Source organism: Leucopleurus acutus (assembly GCF_964270905.1).
Source record: "Leucopleurus acutus genome assembly, chromosome: 7".
In the NCBI taxonomy this organism is placed as follows: domain Eukaryota; kingdom Metazoa; phylum Chordata; class Mammalia; order Artiodactyla; family Delphinidae; genus Leucopleurus; species Leucopleurus acutus.
This window is the reverse complement of record NC_139150.1, coordinates 41,907,668-41,926,632: the sequence shown is the minus strand read 5'-3', so window position 1 is coordinate 41,926,632 and position 18,965 is coordinate 41,907,668. Positions and strand designations below refer to the sequence as shown.

Sequence of the window (18,965 nt, the reverse complement as noted above, 5' to 3'; positions counted from 1 at the left end):
TTTCTTCCTGCCCTTTATAGTCATTCTAGAAGTACCATACCTCATGCTGGGGTAGAGCCGTACATAAGGCAGGCGCAGTCTCAGCTCTCTGAGGAAGTAAGTACATTCTAGGGTAGTCAATGAATAAGTACATGAGTATTTCAGAGACTGGCAAGTTATGAGAGAAATGGCCCAGGAAATAAAATGATGAGGGACTGGAGGTGGGGCTGGGGGTACTTTCGATAAGGAGGTCAGGCAAGACTTGCCAAGATGGAGCCTAAAATGGACAGAGATGGGCAGAGCCAGCCTTGGGGAGGTTAGAGGGAGAGAATGCTGGGGAGGGAAGGAGCCTGAGAGGGTCCTGGGACTGAAGGAGCAGTTTGGAGATTGAGCAAGTCAAGGGCTGAGCTGAGAGGTGACCAAGGACCAGGTCAGGGGGGTTTTGTGGGCCCATTAGGAGTGCGGTTCTAAATGTAATGGCAAGCTGTTACAGGACTTTAGCAGGGCAGTTACATGGCATACTCCATGCATGTTTTTATTTATTTATTTTTAATTTTTTTTTTTTTTTTGCGGTACACGGGCCTCTCACTGTTGTGGTCTCTCCCGTTGCGGAGCACAGGCTCCAGACGTGCAGGCTCAGCGGGCATGGCTCACCCGCCCAGCCGCTCCGCGTCATGTGGGATCTTCCCGGACCAGGGCACGAACCCGTGTCCCCTGCATTGGCAGGCGGACTCTCAACCACTGCGCCACCAGGGAAGCCCCATGCATGTTTTTAAAAGGTGACTTGCTGCTGTTTGGAGAATGGATTCTAAGGGGGGCAAAGTGAATGCAAGGAAACCAGGTCTAGGAATCTAGAAGAGCCCATGGGAGCCTGGACTAGGCAGGTGTTAGAGAGAAGTAGATGGACTGGAGAAAAGTTTGGAGGTGGAACAGACTTGCTAAGAGACTGAATAAGACAATGAGAAAAGATAAAACCTCCTCTGAACCCTTGCAGAATGGGGTGGGGGTAGTTCATTAATTATGGCAAGCGGTTTTCTGTCTCTAGAGGTGAAGACTTCAACTTTGGGACACACCTTTCTTTGCTTTAGGAAATGTATCACAGTAGATCCAGTATTTATAAATTCAGTCTTTCGCTCAACAAATCTTTATTGTGAGTTTACCTGGGCTAGACACTGTTCTAGGTGTATTAGTAAACCAACCAGAAAAAAGCCGTGCCCTCACAGAGCTTACGTGCTACCACACAGACCATACACATAATAAATGAACCAATTATGTAGCATGTTAGAGGTGATCTGTGCTATGGAAAGAAGAGAGATGCTAGCAGGGTAAGAGATCTCAGGAGCACGAGGCATGGAGGGGAAGGCTTTCACATTAGGGTGTCCAGGGCAGGCCTCTTTGGGCAGATGGCCCTGATAAAATATAGAAGAATTCTATATAAACATATCAAACACCAGAAGCTCCCAGGAGGGCAGGGACTGTGCCTGCATTATATGTAATACATGGTAAGAATGCAGTATTTGTTGAATGAATGAATGAGTCTGAATGCATTTGTTAATGTTTTGATAGGAGCTATAAATTTGTCTACATTTGAGTATTGTGACTCCAAAGAGGTGAGCTTTTTTTTTTTTTTTTAGTATGGGAATCATTGTTATGTTTGGCTGTGTGTGAATAGAGATGGTTAATTTTTCCAGTGGTGGGGGACAGCTTTGTTTTTATTTTAATTTTTCATACTGGAATATTTCTATGTCATTAAAAAGTCTGTTCGCCATATACATAAACCATGAAACGTTGAACCAGTCTTCCCCTTGTTCCCATTCACTCCCGTCTGGCCACAGTGCCTGCCTTGCTCTCCTTCCATTTCATTTCTGTGATTACAGAAATGGCTGTCACCCATGGCAGCTTTGAATTTGAATTCTTGTTATTTTTGTATTAATCTTTGCTGCCTTCCTGTACCAAACACAAGCCAAAAAATAAATTAAATCACAATCACTGTTTATTTCTGAGGCAGTGTGTGTGGTCCTTCGGAGTTTGGAGTATGAGAAAAAGGGGAGAAGCAGGAAGATCCAAGTCCTGCACTGGCTCCACCCCCCCCCCCCCATATCCCTGGCTTTCCTCTGTCTCCTTCCTTTGTCTTAGTATTTGATCAGCCCCCAGAAAGAAAAGGAAAGAACAAAACTACCACCAGATTATTAACACTACAAAAGTCATTTTAAAACTGAGATGATGGGGCTTCCCTGGTGACGCAGTGGTTAAGAATCCTCCTGCCAATGCAGGGGACACGGGTTCGATCCCTGGGCTGGGAAGACCCCACATGCCGCGGAGCAACTAAACCCGTGCGCCACAACTACTGAGCCTGTGTGCCACAACTACTGAAGCCCACACACCTAGAGACTGTGCTCCACAACAAAAGAAGCCACCGCAATGAGAAGCCCGTGCACCACAACGAAGAGTAGCCCCAGCTCGCCACAACTAGAGAAAGCGCACGCACAGCAAGGAAGACCCAATGCAGCCACCTTTCACACATAGTAAGGGCTCAATAAATAATCCCTGTGAAGACTGATATTTACAAAATATTGCATTTCAGGAGAATCTACTAGGAGAGGAGGGGCCCATGTGAAATGCAGGGGTTCCCTGAGCTATCTTTATACACCTGCACTGCAAAATAGGCAAAGGTGACAGGATAATATTTTAAGATTATATTTTCCGCAGTGTCTTCCCTTTTCCTGTTCCCTTATTCAGGCAGGGCGAGGAGGGTGTTCCGTGTTGAATAAGGGGAAATACATGGCAGAATACTATAAAGCAGTCCTTAGAAGGAGAGCTGGTGGTCAGCAGGCTGAATCAGGCCTGCAGGGAAGCTAGGTCTGACCCCTCACAATATTGATCTGTACAGTGTTGTCTGAAATTTGTAGGTGTTTAAAAGTTGTGAAATTTCACATAAAAATCTGGGTTTCTGGTTTCTCTTTAAATATGGGAAGATAGCTTGAGCAACCTTGGTTGCCTCACCTGGCAACAACCAGCTGGATCTGAGCTGCAGCTGTTGCATTTAGAGTGGTGTATTAGTTAGGATAACATAGCCCTTCAGATTTCAGTGGCATAACCCAGGAGAAGTTGATTTCTCCCTCATGTACAACGAGTCCGGAGCAGGTAATTCAGAGACTGGGGCTCCTTCCTTTCTGTGTCTCCACCATCCCCAAGGGCCTTGGATTCTTTGATTTCAGCCTGTGGAATGGGAAAAAGGCAGTGGAGAAGCACACTATTCTCAACCACCTTGGTCTGAAAGTGACATCCTCTGTTTCATTCCATTGGTGGGTTCCAGTCACATGACCTGCCTTGATGCAAAGGGAGCTGTGAAATGTGGAGCCTGACAGAGACTCTATTCCATGGAAGGGGAGGCATAAATGTATGGTGGGCTGGTGCAGCTCTGCCACAAATGGGCATGTGCGCTTCAGTTCACCACAATCTTAACCACTGTCTTTATATCCCTAAGTGGCCCCGGCTTAAGGTGTCTGTGGACAGAATGTGAGGAAGAAACATACAAAGAGATGGATTCTTCTTAGAATGCAAAAGAGATTTCCTTCAGTTGGAAGAGAGAGAGAGACAGAGGTCAGCATGTCCCTGGGCAGAGGGTCTGTGTGCCTTACTTCCCTGTAATATCATCTAGGAAACTGCAAGGCCCTCAGGAATGACTGCATGGCATGTTTTGGCAGATGGGATGATAGCCACCCTGACCCCACCCAAATTTCCTGTGTTCCTCAGTGGGTCATAAAAGTGGTAGAAAGCTAATTTACTGAAGCAGCATATAGACTTCAACAGTGGAGAAAACTCAGCTACATTTTCTGGGGAAGGAGGACCAAATGGATGAGTGCTTCCCTCCCTATTCCATACCACAGGACTGTGTAAATCCCTGGGATTAAGGACTCCAGGAAGGAGGAAGGCTAACTCCCCCACTCCCCTGGTAGATTAGCTGCTAGGGGGTCTACACTAAGTCATATACAATAATGGATATGCGACAATTCTTGCACACCTGAGTTTATGGACTGACATTCATACCCTCTACTCAGTTTTGCAATTTTCTAAATGAAGGTGCTGAGGAAGGCGGTGACCTTGTTCATTTCAGCTTTTTCTAGAAACTTTGCCCTCCACCTCCCAAACCTAAAGCAGTACCTCCTATCCCAGCCCCATCCCTCCCACATACCACAAAAAAGCAAACAAAAGTCCTAGCCCTGTCAGTTTACAGATCTTTTCACTGAGGTGGTTGACACTGGCTGGTGTGGTGGAAAGCCCCAGGGCAGGCACTGTGTGTATTCCTGGCGCATCACTTTTGCTCAAAGATTTGGGAAAATATTTTTATAAGAAAATGGGTTAAATTAAGGAGTAAAAGCAAAATTCACATTTCAAAAAAAAGATGAAATTCCAGACTTCAAAGGAACTTTTTTCTTGCAGGAAGGGGACCTCCCTGTTTCAGAACCCCATGTGGATCTCCACTGGAGTTCTTCTGAGAAGAACACTTCTGTGGAAAAGTTTGAGCCGCGCTGGCTCCGCGCCCGGCCTGGCTCTGGGCCTCTCCCCTGGCTTGGGCTGAGGCTCCTCAGGGGTATCGCGTTCTTGTTAATATCTGCTCACGTTTCTAAACTCACAGCTTGTCAGCTCCTACACAACCTGAGAGGTATTGCCAGGTTCCAGCTCGCTCTTTTCCCGAGGGGAAATGGAGAATCAGCAGCTTAAAAGGACTTGCCTGGGAAGCATCCAGTCTTCCCAGGCCAAGGCTTCACTCAGTGTCCTTGGCCACCTCCATCCCTTAATCCTGCTTTATCCCTTGGTCCCTTGGTGTTTTGCAGAGAACCTCATCCCCCACCCACCCACCCCCGGCCCATAGTTCACCCTGCAATTCCATCCTTGGCGGCCCTTCCTCCCCCCTGGAGTATCTGGCGCCCATGGGGGTGCTTAGGAAAGTTTGGTGAATTAATGACCGCTGGTTCAAACAAATGCAGCAGAGCCCAGTCTAGGGTCTGGTGAAGATGTGGTTGGATGGGGGTGAGGGGTGATTTACTCCGCCATCTCCCAGTGCAGCCCAGAGAGAGGGGCTAGGGTCCGCGTTGGAGGACTGGAAAGCGCCTCATCAAGCGTGCAGAAGTACCAACGCAAGTTGGCAGGGGTAGCCTCCTCTCGCCGCCCAAGGTTCTCCGGCGGGCGCGCAGCCGAGCCGCCTGGATGGTGCAATCTCCCGCGCGCCTTGCATTGATCAAAAAAGGGGTTGAAACAGTAAACGCGAGGAGGAGCAACTGCTCTCGAGTCTCGACTGGGGAGCACGACCAATGGGGATGCGAGCCCCGTTGCACGAACCAATCAGCGCAGGGCCAGCGACAGCGCGGGCCAATGGGGGCGCCGGCTCGGCGCTGGCAGAGAGCACAGAGTCGGCGCCGGCTGCAGACTTGCGCTGCCCACGCTATCGGTCCTTTCCAGTCGACTCCCAGTTCCCGCTTCTGCACCATGGACTCCCTGATGCAGGTGGTCAACTTCGGGCCCGGGCCCGCCAAACTGCCGCGCTCGGTAAGTCCCCTCTAGCGCGCGCCGGCAGTGCGGTCCGGGCGGGAGCAGGCGCGTGGGTGGCTGTGCATCCCTGCACGGGGCTCCCGGATCCCCACTTCCTGCCCAGAGTTCCCCGAACGCTCTGCACTGGCTTGCACTCCCAGTTTAGTATCTATCGTGGGTGGGCCTGGGTGGGCCTCTAGAAGGATACATTGGGGGAGGAACTCGGCGAGGCTTGCTTGTGCAGCTGTCGCTGGCGCCGGCTACGGGTGCGCCGCATGCAGAACCCTGCCCGCCCGGGAGTGCTGGCTCGCTGCGCTGCGCACCTGCAAACTCCGGCGCTGTGCCTTCAATCCGGCCGGGCCGGGGGCGCGGCGGAAAAGAAAAAGTTCCCAACTCTGCGTTCGCCTCGCCCCGCAGTGCTGCGAACCAGGCAGTGTTGAGTGGATGCGTGAATGGACACTGGGAATGAATGATGAATGAGGATTGCGTTAACTGGAGGGAACTGCAAACTGGAGGCCCGCGCACGACCCCTCGGAAGCAGTGTTGCCTTTAGCCAGCACTTGGAAACATTGCTTTTCAGAAATGTAAATTTGAAAGCCTTCAGTCCAGCCCAGGCTTTCCCTCTTTGTCTCTCAGATACCCCACCCGTCCCTAAAGCCTTTTTTCTCCCCTCTGTTTCACGCGTAGATTTTTTTTTTTTTTCCAACTGGCGTGTCCCCTAAAGGCATTCTAATATTCAAATTCTGGTAGGCCTTGGGCTGCTAGCCCAGTTCGGTTCACTTTGTTCTGGAGCAAATGAATGACTAAATTCTCCCCTGGGCCATTACCAGACCTTTCAAGTGCAAGTGGAACTTACTCCCTGCCTTCCCAGCCCCCAGCCGGTTTCCGGCTCCTCCCCTAACCTCCAAAACCCACTCCCTCCACATCCATTCTCCCCTCCCACCGCCCAAGCTGTGAAGGGGGCCAAGTCTCTACTGCGCCTTGGACGCACTGACCCCTGCCGCTGCTGTTATATTTTTATTTTTCTAACCAGGATGACTCTGATGATATGTTGTAGCAACATGGTGCATAGCCAAGTGTTTTACAATTATCTGCTGTTGAACTGAGTAGAATCTCCCTGGGACAGAGACTTCTCTGTGTTGTGATAAGAGCAGAGAATCTTAATTGTAGAAGGGAAAGGACATTTTGCTTTTCTGGGGGCAGCGCTAGTAGGAGCTGAGAGTACAGGGCTTCGTTTTTTCTTAGTTATTGCGGTCTGTTTTAGGTGAGATTCCCTGCCAGAGCTGTGCAAACGTTTCCTCTACCCTCACCGTTTTTTCCCCTCTCTGTGTTTTGGAGTCTTCTGCGCATTTGTTTCCTGTGTAATTTGTTCTGCATTTATTATAAAGGCAGTTGTTATCAGTAGTACAATTATTTATTATTTATTTTCCTGGGAGGATTTATGCCCTCCTGTGTGCTCTTCAAGCTGGGAGGGGGGGCAGATGTTGCTATTTATGTGTCTTCTTGATTTAATTGAAGTATAAGGATTAGAGAAGCTTTGCAAACTGTTTTTGACTGTAACCACAATGAAAAATATATTTCACAAAATGTGCAAGTACCTGCACATAATTAAAACAAAAGGCTTATGAAATATTTAGCCTAATGACTACAACATGCCCAATTTTGTATTCTATTTTGCTCTGGTCTGTTCTAGTTCATTAAAAAATTAGTTATGATCCACAAAAGTGGTTGCATTCTGCAGTTTGAGAAAAATAAACTCCACTGGATTAGAGGGGTATGCTTTTTGGGTAGAAGATTTTAAAACTTTTTATAATGATTTTGGTTATAAACTTTTATAGATGTCTTTTCAAGGAATACTATCTATGAGAGAAATACAGTCTGAACAGAAGTTCAAGGATGATTCTATCAGAGACAGATGTTTGTATTTACTAAAGACAAGGATTTGCTAAAAGTTTGTTTGATCAGCGATTGCTAATGTGTCCAACAAAAACGATGACAAATTCTTTTTTTTTTTTTAATTTTATTTATTTATTTTTGGCTGTGTTGCACCTTCGTTGCTGCGCGCGGGCATTCTCTAGTTGCTGTGAGCGGGGGCTACTCTTCCTTGTGGTGCGCGGGCTTCTCATTGCGGTGGCTTCTCTTGTTGCGGAGCACGGGATCTAGGCACGTGCGCTTCAGTAGTTGTGGCACGTGGGCTTCCGTAGTTGTGGCTCACGGGCTTTAGAGCGCAGGCTCAGTAGTTGTGGCACACGGGCTTAGTTGCTCCGCGGCATGTGGAATCTTCCCGGACCAGGGCTCAAACCCGTGGACCCTGCATTGACAGGCAGATTCTTTAACCACTGTGCCACCAGGGAAGCCCCGATGACAAATTCTTGAACCTCTTTTTTTTGTCTCATTCTTTATTGTTAAAATGGTGTTTTTTCAGACAAGTTGCAATCCAGTTTAGATTATGGGTTTTTTTTTTTAATTTTAATTTTTCACTGCATTGGGTCTTCGTTGCTGCACGCAGGCTTTTCTCTAGTTTCATTGAGCAGGGGCTGCTCTTCGTTGTGGTGTGTGGACTTCTCATTGCTGTGGCTTCTCTTGTTGCGGAGCACAGGCTCCAGGTGCGCGGTCTTCAGTAGTTGTGGCATGCAGGCTCTGTACGTATGGCTCGCAGGCTCTAGAGCGCAGGCTCAGTAGTTGTGGTGCACAGGCTTAGTTGCTCCGCGGCATGTGGGATCTTCCCAGACCAGGGCTCGAACCCGTGTCCCCTGCATTGACAGGTGGATTCTTAACCACTGCGCCACCAGGGAAGCCCTAGATTATGTTTTATGAAGTCTTTAGCCTGTATCTTTTAAGGGAACCTCCTTTGATGGCAGGATGCTTCTACAGAGGGTTTATCTCACCTGTTTTGTGTACATTTTTAGAGCATTTCTTTCTCTTTTTACTTTATGGCAGATTGCTCATACACAAAGGTAGAGAGGGAATAATATAACTAAATTCATGCACCCATCCAAAATTTAACAACTAAGGACATTTTGCCAATCTTGTTTCAGCGCTCCCTGCCCCATACCCTCTTTCTCCCCTTCTGCCCCTGGATAATTTTAAAGCCAATCACAGATATCGTATCATTTCACTCGTAAACAATGCAGCATGCATCTCTGATAAGAGCTTTCTATTCTTCTTACTGAAGTGTGTGTGTATATATATACACATATATATATGTGTGTATATATATACATATATGTATATATACACATAAATCTACGTAGATACATATATGAAATAGGTGTTTTTCTTTCAGTGTGTAGTAATTTACATTTAATTGCCTTTGGGAAAAAAACAATGAGGCACCTCCCTAGAAAGTGAGCTATGTGTTTGGGGGTGGGGGTAGGGAATGAGCCTTGCCCCCCACCTGTTTCCTGGCACTGGAAGGTTGGCCATAAGATGGGTCCCACCTGTCCAGTTGTCCTTGTAAGGCAGACTGTGGTTATGGGATTGCAGTGATCTTACAAGACGGGTCAAGGGGCTGGACTGGGGCATACAGCTAAGTACCTCTGGAGCCACAGCTGAGATTCTTCACCTGCAAATTGGGGATGAGAATATCACCTTCAGGGCTGTTGTTGAGGGGAGAGTGCAGTACATCAGTACCCCTGACGAACCTTAATTCACAGCAGGTGCTTCCTAATTCCTGCCCACCCCACCCATCCCAGCAGACCAAAAAGATGGAAAATTGAGTTATCAGTTTAACTTGGGCCTAATTGATTTTTTTGTTGTCCCCCAGAACTTTATGCTTTTTGTGCCTTTGCTGTCAGAGTGCAAATGCAATTGTGGAAGGGACATTTTTCTAGGGAATTAGACTTTTCCCAAAGGTCTGAAGTTGACAGTTAAAGAATTGGTATCAGAAAACTTCTATACTTGATCTTTTTTTAAGTCCAAGTGAGTTTTTAATCTCTAAATTCATACCTTTGGAAAAACTGTCTTAGCATCAGTCACGTTGCATAATTTCACTCTCAACTTGAGTGTGAGTTGCATCATCGGGGCTCTGTGGGAATAGGGGGAGGAAGGGGATTGGCTGTGGGCAGGGACATAAGCTTCTTCACAGGCCTGGTGGGTGGATCCTCTCCCCTGTCCCTCCCCCACTGCAGTTCGTATGTCCAGAGTTGTGCACAGCATATTGAAATCATCTTAAATTTTCTTTTGTTTTTTTCCTAGGTATTGTTAGAGATACAAAAAGAATTATTAGACTACAAAGGAGTTGGGATTAGTGTTCTTGGTAAGATTTACTTTTGGATTCTGTGTATGTCCAGGATTCAGAGGGAACCAATTAAAATGCATCATCAAGCCTAGAATTTCTACTGGGTCTTCCTGTAGGCCTTTGTAGATATATTTTTAAATTTTAATAACTTCCGTAGCATGTTTGATCGAAGCAATTTTGAAAGCAACATAAATGCTGGTGAGGGATTTATGTCTCAGCTTACAGTCGCATCATTGGTTTTTGCTATGCATAGGATCTGAGATCGAAAGATCCTGTACGTTTACATTAACAGGGCCCAAACATTTATAAAATTGCTTCACATTCATTTTACAGTTTTTGCTGTTCTTAAACATGAACTCATTAATGTTGAAAAGTACACAAGCCTTTTTTTGAAGGTCTTGCATGTTAATAATTTCATGAAGTTTCTTTGAGTTCTAAAATTTACTTTTTTTAAAATTTAATTTTCTTTTTCTTTTTTGATATTTCCAAAGGCTACAGACTATTAAGAGACTGTAGGTTTAACTGTGCTCATTGCTATTAAATTTTGTTCCTCTGGGTCTGGCACATGCACCTAGATTTCTGTGAAGTGAGAGCACAGTGTGGAATTTTGTGCTGATGTCCTAAGGGCAGCATTTGCATACAATTCCTGTTTGTGAGAAAGATGTGAGTGATCAGAGACCAAAGGATAAATTAGTACATGGCTCACTCAGTGAATATTGCCGCTTTTGAAAAATCATTGTGCTGTGACCATAAGGTTAAAATGTTCGCAGTTTGAAAATCAGTTTGGATTTTCCCTGAAAGTAAGTGTGGCCCACAATTTGAATGGAAAATAACTGACATCTCCCTTTGTTATTTGATTTGCAAATTTTGTAGTTACAGCTACAGTTAACTTTTGTTGCTTTGGTTTTGAACTGGAATTTTTTTTCTTGTTTTTCTTTCCACAGAAATGAGCCACAGGTCATCAGATTTCTCTAAGATTATTAACAACACAGAGAACCTTATGCGGGAATTATTGTAAGTTTAAAATTTTAAAGACAAAATTGTGTTACTCTTGTTTGGTAATCCATGTACGTGGGTGTCTATTGCATTATTTTCTAGACTCTGCTGTGTGTTCAGAATATTCCATTCTTACAAATAATCTTGTTAAGATTCTCCCAAATTCACTAGATCAGTACATAATGCTTTTTATTTGTTCCTCATCCTGCGTTTGTATTTTTATTTTATGTGGTTTTTCCAAAGATTTGAAATCATTTTATCTGGGAAAGATTTTTTTAGCACTGTGGAAGTTAAACTGGCTTAAAAGGGATTTAAATGACAAAGAAGTGGTCATCTTTTTTTTTTTTTTTTTTTTTTTTTTGGCGGTACGCGGGCCTCTCACTGTTGTGGACTCTCCCGTTGCGGAGCACAGGCTCCAGATGCTCAGGCTCAGCGGCCATGGCTCACGGGCCCAGCCGCTCCGCGGCACGTGGGATCCTCCCGGACGGGGCACAAACCCGCGTCCCCTGAATCGGCAGGCGGACTCTCAACCACTGCGCCACCAGGGAAGCCCAAGAAGTGGTCATCTCTGTCAGCATAATTAACTATAACTTAGTTCACTGGCTCTTAAAGTATTGCCTCATACAACCTGTCAGAATCAACTCGTGGGGGAAGTATTAAAAAATTCAAGTGCTGGGCCCCATCCAGACCTGTTGAATCAGAACCTTTGTACAAACTTCATTTTTAACGGGCTCTTTGGGCAATTTTAAGGGTTCTGAACTCTGGGAACTGCTCCTCAAATGAACTTTCCTAGTTATCTGCCCTGCTCTTCTTACCCAGAGGAAACTGTGTTCTTAAATAGATTGCTGCTTAAAGAAGAGGTTTTATATATTATATAAATATATTCACATAGAAATATGAATACGGTCATCTTGAAAACAAAACATTGTGTTTTTTTTTTTTCTGCTCACAAAACTAGTGCATGTTCATGGTGGAAAGTTTAGGGAAGAAACAAACTCACAAAATCAACCGTAATTATCCATAACCCCACCAGTCAGCGGTAATCACTGTTAACGTTTTAGGGTCCATCCTTGCATTGTTTCATTAACAAAATTGGAATTATACTAATTATTTAATAACTTTCCCTTTAAATTGCATTGATAGAATGCTTCAGATGGGGCGGGCTTGGTGACATTTTTGTGAGGAGCCCTCGAAACCCGTGCTAATGTCCGTGTTTGGAGCCGGTAATCATCTGCTTGGTTTAGCATGCCAGGGCTGCCTGCTGGGTCCCTGTCCTGTTCACAGAACAATCGCATCTTTCATGGGGTGGGTACTTGGAATGTTGGCCCAAGAGATATGGCATTTGACCCACACGCTTGTGAGCCTTTCCAGCTTGAACTTCCGGTTCAATTTATGGGCCGATTTCTTTGTACCCCTGTACCTAGACCTCTGTCTGGTGTCCTTCCATCCAGTTCTTGGCCTTGTTCACTGCCCTGCGTCTGAATAACATAAACCAGGAACGCTGCCTTGGGCTGCCATCCTCCCAGCTGCTGACATGGTTAGAGTCTCCTAAGACCTGTCTGCGTGCTCTGCTAGCCTCCTGAGCCCTGGATATAGGCAGGCACGGTTCAAAACCAGATATATGCACGCCATCCCTCGTGTTGGCGAGACCAAGACCCTCTCACATTGCCCTGCCCTTTGGTGCTTTCCTTACACCTCTGTGCTGGAGCTCTGTCCCTTGGCCGTCTGCCTTCTGTGTAACCTGTTCCCAAGCTCTGACATTGCTCAAAGGCTTGGGTCCAGTTTCCCTGGCCTGAGCTGGCCTTACCCTACTGCCTGTAGCCATGCCAATCACCATTTTAATTTTCCATGTTGCAATCAAATATTTTTGCTGTTAATCTTGATATATATTGGGTAGGTGATATATGCTTAGGTCTAAAGGATTATCAAAGATCCTTCTCCAGTGTCCACCTGGTTCATAGCATGGACCAGGACATATATACTTTTAGGACTTTTGGTTGCAAGTGACAGAAGCCCAGCTCTTGGCTTACGCAAAAAAAAAAAAAAAAAAAAGAAAGAAAGGAATGTATTATCTCATATAACAGAAAAGTGCAGGAGTGATTTAGGAGCTCACATGATGTCAGGAGGGTCTTTTTCTCCATCTCCTGGCTCTGCTTTTTTATATGTTGGCTTCACCAGATGGCCACCAGTGGTTGCAGGTTTAGCTCCTACAAGTTCTTTATTTCCCTCAATAGAAACAGCTCCTCTTTTCTAGAAGTTTGGATCCAGGTCTCAGAACCAAACCACACTGGCCAGCTTGGGTCACGTGCTCATCCCCTGGAGCTGGGATTGGCCACCCTTGAACCAGGTGGACCGAGAGTGGCAGCCGATGCTTCCCTAAAGGAACAGCAGGGTGTTAGTAGCTCTGTCCAAAAAGTAACCATAGGCTTCCACCACAGGGCCCAGTAAATATCTGTGCAAGGAATTGAGTAGATAAATGACTGGGTTGAGGAAGGCAGAGATGGGGCTTGACCATCGTTTTTGTAGTGTACCCACCCCAGGGTAAAGTGCTGGAAGAGCATCACTCATTCTCAATTTTTGACCCTGTTTACTGTCACCTCTGCTTCTGCCCAGAGCCATTCCAGACAACTACAAGGTGATTTTTGTACAAGGAGGTGGGTGTGGCCAGTTCAGTGCTGTCCCCTTAAACCTGATTGGCTTGAAAGCAGGAAGGTGTGCCGACTATGTGGTGACGGGATCCTGGTCAGCTAAGGCCGCGGAGGAAGCCAAGAAGTTTGGGACTGTGAATATTGTCCACCCCAAACTTGGGAGTTACACAAGTAAGTGCTGGGAGCTGAGCTGGACAGTGAAATGCTGGCCGGCAGGTGGTCCCTCCTCAGCTAGCAGGTCACCCCTGCCCCGGGCAATTCTTTCGTCCCCTTGTCAGTAGTTAGTCTGATACCATTTAGATTGGCTGCCTGTCCCTGTTAAGATTACTAACGGGCTGCTGCAGAAAGAGTATGCCTGGGCTGCTGACTTAGCTGCAAAGCCCTGGGGCTGGTTTGGCTTTAGGTATGGCTTGATCAAGGGCCGCCTACAGTGTCTCCCGGTTCCGGTGTCTTTCCGTGTCTCCTCCACAGTCAGGAAAGCTGCCGCCTCCTTTTTAGAAGACGGCTGCAGCTGCTCCTGACCTTATATTGTCTCACGTTTCAATGCCTTCGCTCATGCATTCCCAGTAACAGTCTCATGTCTCCTGTGTCCCATTCTGTATCAGTCAAGCGGCCTTGCCTGAGTTGCATTGTACCTTCGGGGCTGTGGGTGGAACCGGTTCTACTGGAACTACATGGGCTGAGAGTCGCAGAGGCTGACGCACACAGGAAACTGTCAGTGGACATAGGATGGATGGATACTGGGCAACAAGGAAAAAACCCAGATACTCACCACGCCATTCTTGAAGATTATTTGCCCCCAGTAACAGTCAAAGGGGTGGGATGGGTCATCCCTTTAGGATGTTGGTGGTGATTGTAATGTAAGATGGATAGGGTGCTTTCACTTGTGAATGCTCTGGGATCTGTCTTCCCCTGCTAGGGGAGGGGCGTCATTCCTGGTTGCCTCCTATCTCCCTAAGGAAAGAGGGGAGGAAACGTGTGGAGTCCCCAACTTGTCTCCTGTGATAGAAATTCCAGATCCGAGCACCTGGAACCTCAGCCCGGACGCCTCCTATGTGTATTACTGCGCCAATGAGACCGTGCATGGAGTGGAGTTTGACTTTATCCCTGATGTGAAGGGAGCAGTGTTGGTCTGCGACATGTCCTCAAACTTCCTGTCCAAGCCAGTGGATGTTTCCAAGGTAGAGTGTAAAAGAGGCCTGCGCCAGCGGGGGACGGGTCGGGGGGAACCAGCCTCTCGGTTTCTCTAAGGACATTTTAATATATACCAGAATGGGGAAAGGCTGACAGTGTGGGTTGTCAGAATGTTTACGTCCTGACATACCCAGCCCTGTGTTAATCGTCGTCTCCCAGGGGTCACACTTGAGTCCTTGGGGAATTCATCTGCCTCTGAGAGTGGCGCTTAGAAAATCCTTTTGTCAACATCTTGGGAGTTACTTGCTGTCATTAAGGAAAGCTTGGGGGGCTTTGAAGGAGCCCCACCTTGCTTTGTACCCAGCTCAGCTCCAAGAGCATAGACATGACATGTAGATTTCTGAGCAGCTCCCCAGGTGCATGCCATGGGGGGTATGATAGCTGTAAGGAATTTAAAACAAACTAAGAAGTAGCCTGCCTTTTAAAAAGTTGTGGTAAAATATACTTACCATGACTTGACCATTTTAACCAGTTTTAAGCGTACAGTTCAGTGGCATGAAGTACACACACACTGTTGTGCAGCCATCAGCACCATCCGTCTGCAGCACTTTTTCTTCCCAAACTGAAACTCTGTCCCCATTAAACAATAACCGCGGTCCTTCCTCCCCCCAGCCCCTGGCAACCACCATCCTCCTTTTTTTATTGGTCTTTGTGAATTCAGCTGTTCTAGATAACCTCACCTAAGTGGAATCATGCAATATTTGTCCTTTTCTGTCTGGCTTATTTCACTTAGCATGATGTCCTCAGGGTTTGCCCACGTGGTAGCATGTCAGAACTTCATTTCTTTTTAAGGCTGAGTAATATTCTGTTGTATGGATGTACACATTTTGTTTATATCCTGCTTTTTATTTTCACTCACCATGCACTGGCAGTTCTAAACAACGTCAACTCTAAAATACTCCCTGTCGAGCCACACTGTCCCCCCTCCTCCCACTTGGGATGCCACTGAATTTTCCTACAGGTTTCATGGGGAGACATGGAAGAGGGTTCTACATCTTACACGAAAAAATTTCCCAAAGTATCTTTAAACATCTCTTTTTTTTCTAAAATTTCTTCTGTCTCAGGCAGCTTGTCCCATTATTTCTCAGTGTCTTCTGATTATCCCTTTACACAAATATAAATGGATAAAAAAATTGATTTCTTTAGGTTACCAAGGACAGCAGCCTTATTTTAAAGATGGGCTTGGACGTAGAAAAGAGGTATACTAGAGTGAATACGAATAGATACAAGGCCTCCACAGTGATGGGTTTGGGCTGGCCCCTCCCTGGAGAGAAGGATCAGACAGATTTGTAATCTGCAGGCTCTGAACTCTTGAGTATCGATTTGCTGTCCCGGATAGAGATTCCTTTAGAGAAGGGAATGCACTCCGAACGGGATTAAAATAGAGTCACTTCCTCATAAAAATTGTGCTTTGGAAGGAGATTGGGAAGTTTGACTACATTTATGAAAAATGACCCAGTGCATCTAGAACAGCAAGCTTTCTCTTTTGCAGTTTGGTGCAATTTTTGCTGGTGCCCAGAAGAACGTTGGCTCTGCAGGGGTCACGGTGGTGATCGTCCGAGATGACCTGCTGGGGTTCGCCCTCAGAGAGTGCCCCTCGGTCCTGGATTACAAAGTGCAGGCCGGAAATAACTCCCTGTATAACACACCTCCCTGCTTCAGGTAACTCCGGGGTATGGCTTGGGGACCAGTGAGGAGGTCTCAGTATTTCCCATCAATACTAGTTGACTTTTTAAAGTAGGGCATGATGCCACGAATCAGTGATCTAATAGCCCAAATATCCTATTAAGATTCTCTGCCCAGGGCTTCCCTGGTGGCGCAGCAGTTGAGAGTCTGCCTGCCGATGCAGGGGACACGGGTTCGTGCCCCGGTCCGGGAAGATCCCACATGCCGTGAAGGGGCTGGGCCCGTGAGCCATGGCCGCTGAGCCTGCGTGTCCGGAGCCTGTGCTCCGCAACGGGAGAGGCCACAACAGTGAGAGGCCTGCGTACCGCAAAAAACAAACAAACAAAAGAAGATTCTCTGCCCAGTTCACCTCTCCCTTGTCCCCTCTCTGTGCACTGTTTGATCAGCTTTCCTTTCCTTTCTTTTGGGGTGTTTTTGTTGGATCTTGGTGGCCTTGGTGGTTCACCATTAACTCGAAAGCTTTCTGCACATGAAGTGTCATGCTTGCATCTCAAACAACCAGTGCGGCTTTGGAGAAGGACTTTCAGAGGCCGGGCTACTGGTCTTTTTTCTTTCCTTACTGGGTCTGCTTGAAGCTGGCTGCCTGGCATCTAACACACTGGCTGGAACAAACGCCTCTCTGGTTTTTCACCCAGTCTACAGGGGTCCTGTTAGCCTGGCTTCCCCTTATCCGAGTGAGAGGCTGCATTACAGCACTTCTGGGGAGAGTAAGGCTACCCCACCGTACAGTCTTTTAACTCCCAGACTCAGGTAGTTTGTGAAAATCTTTGTGACACCAAGCATTTAGCAATTGCCTGAGAGATTTTACTACTAACAAGCTGTGTGACCTTGGGCAAGTTGCTTAACCTATCTGTGCAGCAGGTGTCTCCAGGAGTAATTGGTTGCTGTGAGGATTGAATGATTAATACATATGTATAAAATGTGCTTGGTGAGTGCCTGGCTCTCAGTGACTTATAAATGTTAGCTGCTGTATTATTATTGTGGTTTCTGTTTTATCCCCAGCCTTAGCAGCGGGGATAAAAGAGCCAGAGTCTATAGATTATCTTATCTTTCCAGGGCAGCTATGATGTAAAATAGTGATGTGTATGACCCTCTTTATCTCCCAAGCACCCTAGGAGGTGGGTACTCTTATTATTATTCCCATTCTGCAAGTGAAGAAGCCAAAGCCATACTTGAAGAAGTGGCATAGCCGGGGTTTGAACCCAGGCGGTCTGGCTTGAGAGCCCAGGTATGCACACCCGGTATCTTTGTGCTCTTCTCAAGCAAAACTCTCAGTGTGCGTTTGCGTTGGAAAGATCCCATCTCTGGAGAACAGCTGGCTCCTGGGAGTCCAGCTCTCTGAGTCTCCCGGGTTTTCCAGGGATGGTAGAAGTTATCTTAAAAGAGCGTACGAAGAGGGGCTCGGGCTGGTCCAGGCTGCGGCTCCGTGGGGTTGGGGCTCTGTGAGAGGTCTCCCTCGGAGGCGCTGCCTGCAGGAAATTTCTTCCACATAATTTATCAGGGGAGGAAAGGAGCTTTTTCCAAAGTTAGAATTCTGATGGAAATTTTTGCTGGTTTTCTGTGCGGCTTGTATGGGCCGGAGCAGCTTCTCACTTTGTGTCCCCTGCTTTCCTCGGGGCACGGAGGGCTTCAGTGCTTACTCTCCTGGTCACCTGTCAATCCCACTCTGTTTCACCCCGGTTGAAGTGCCTGGTAGGGATTGGGGGGCAGGGCTGAACCTCTCTCACCTGCCCGTCTTATCTCTGGGGTTTCTGGCAGTGGAAAAACCGGTGACCACCGGCCAACTGGGAAAGAAGCAGTGCCGTGCTGAGCGGTGCAGGACAGTTGGGGAGCCTGAGTGCAGGGCCCCTGGAGAAGGAGCTTCGGCTCCAGGCTGTGAGGTGGCAGGAGGTGGCGGGAGGTGTCTGTCCTTACCTGTTGGAACGTGCAGCCAGGGCCTGGCTTGCAGGCAGGTGGGTCTTTCCGGGGGGCGGGCAGAGGCCACCACAGCTCCGCGAGTGCGACGGTGGGAGAAGGCAGGGAGAGCGCTGGCCCTGAAATGGGGCCTGAAATGGGGCTGGCAGTTCTGATCAGAGCAGGGGGAGCTGTCACGCCCCCTGGCACCTTCTCCATGAGTGACCGGGAAGCACATTTTTAAAAACTCCAATGGATATGTGTTAAGATGCAGTCGGGTAGTATTAGAGTGAAAAATCAGCAGAAACAGTGAGAAAGCAGGTCAGTCTGTCTAGTGGGAGATAAAAAGTTCTGGAGTCAGACCTGGTGGGCACTGAGAGAAAGTCCTCCTGTGAGTGACTCAGAGAGAGTCACTCCCCTACCAGCCCCTGTGCAGGCCTCCACCCCAGGCCCTGACTGGTCGGGTCAGCTGGCCAACCTGGGCACCTGGGGTTGGGGCACAGGCTGGGGGAGGGCAGATACTCCCCGCCCAGAGCCTTCCTGCCCGAAGAGTGGGCTCAGCCAGACACCCAGAAACAAGGGTGGAAAAGGGGCGAAGTTTCCTCTCCAGACAGATCAGAAGAGTGAACACTGAGACCATCTCGGGGCAGGATCGCTAACAGTATTTGATCAGAATCATATAAACGTGGAGGACCAAAGAGATTGGGTTAAAGGTATTCTGAGCCAAGACACCCCTTGGTATCTTGCTTTCTTTTACCCCGAAAGAAGAGAAAAGGAAAAAAGTAAGTCTGTATAAT

At 47.3% G+C, this 18,965-nt stretch overlaps 1 protein-coding gene across 1 annotated transcript in view; it reads left to right on the top strand.

Moving 5' to 3' along the window:
* The first annotated feature begins 5,428 nt into the window (after window positions 1–5,428).
* The window catches only part of LOC309964326 (phosphoserine aminotransferase), a 29,786-nt gene continuing 16,249 nt past the window's right edge, over window positions 5,429–18,965 (top strand). The window contains exons 1-6 of the mRNA XM_082843252.1: window positions 5,429–5,529; window positions 9,709–9,769; window positions 10,696–10,765; window positions 13,361–13,566; window positions 14,404–14,576; window positions 16,082–16,251. Of these exons, the coding sequence (XP_082699378.1) occupies window positions 5,470–5,529; window positions 9,709–9,769; window positions 10,696–10,765; window positions 13,361–13,566; window positions 14,404–14,576; window positions 16,082–16,251 (740 nt within the window). The 5' untranslated portion in view covers window positions 5,429–5,469. The remainder of the gene's footprint in view (window positions 5,530–9,708; window positions 9,770–10,695; window positions 10,766–13,360; window positions 13,567–14,403; window positions 14,577–16,081; window positions 16,252–18,965) is intronic.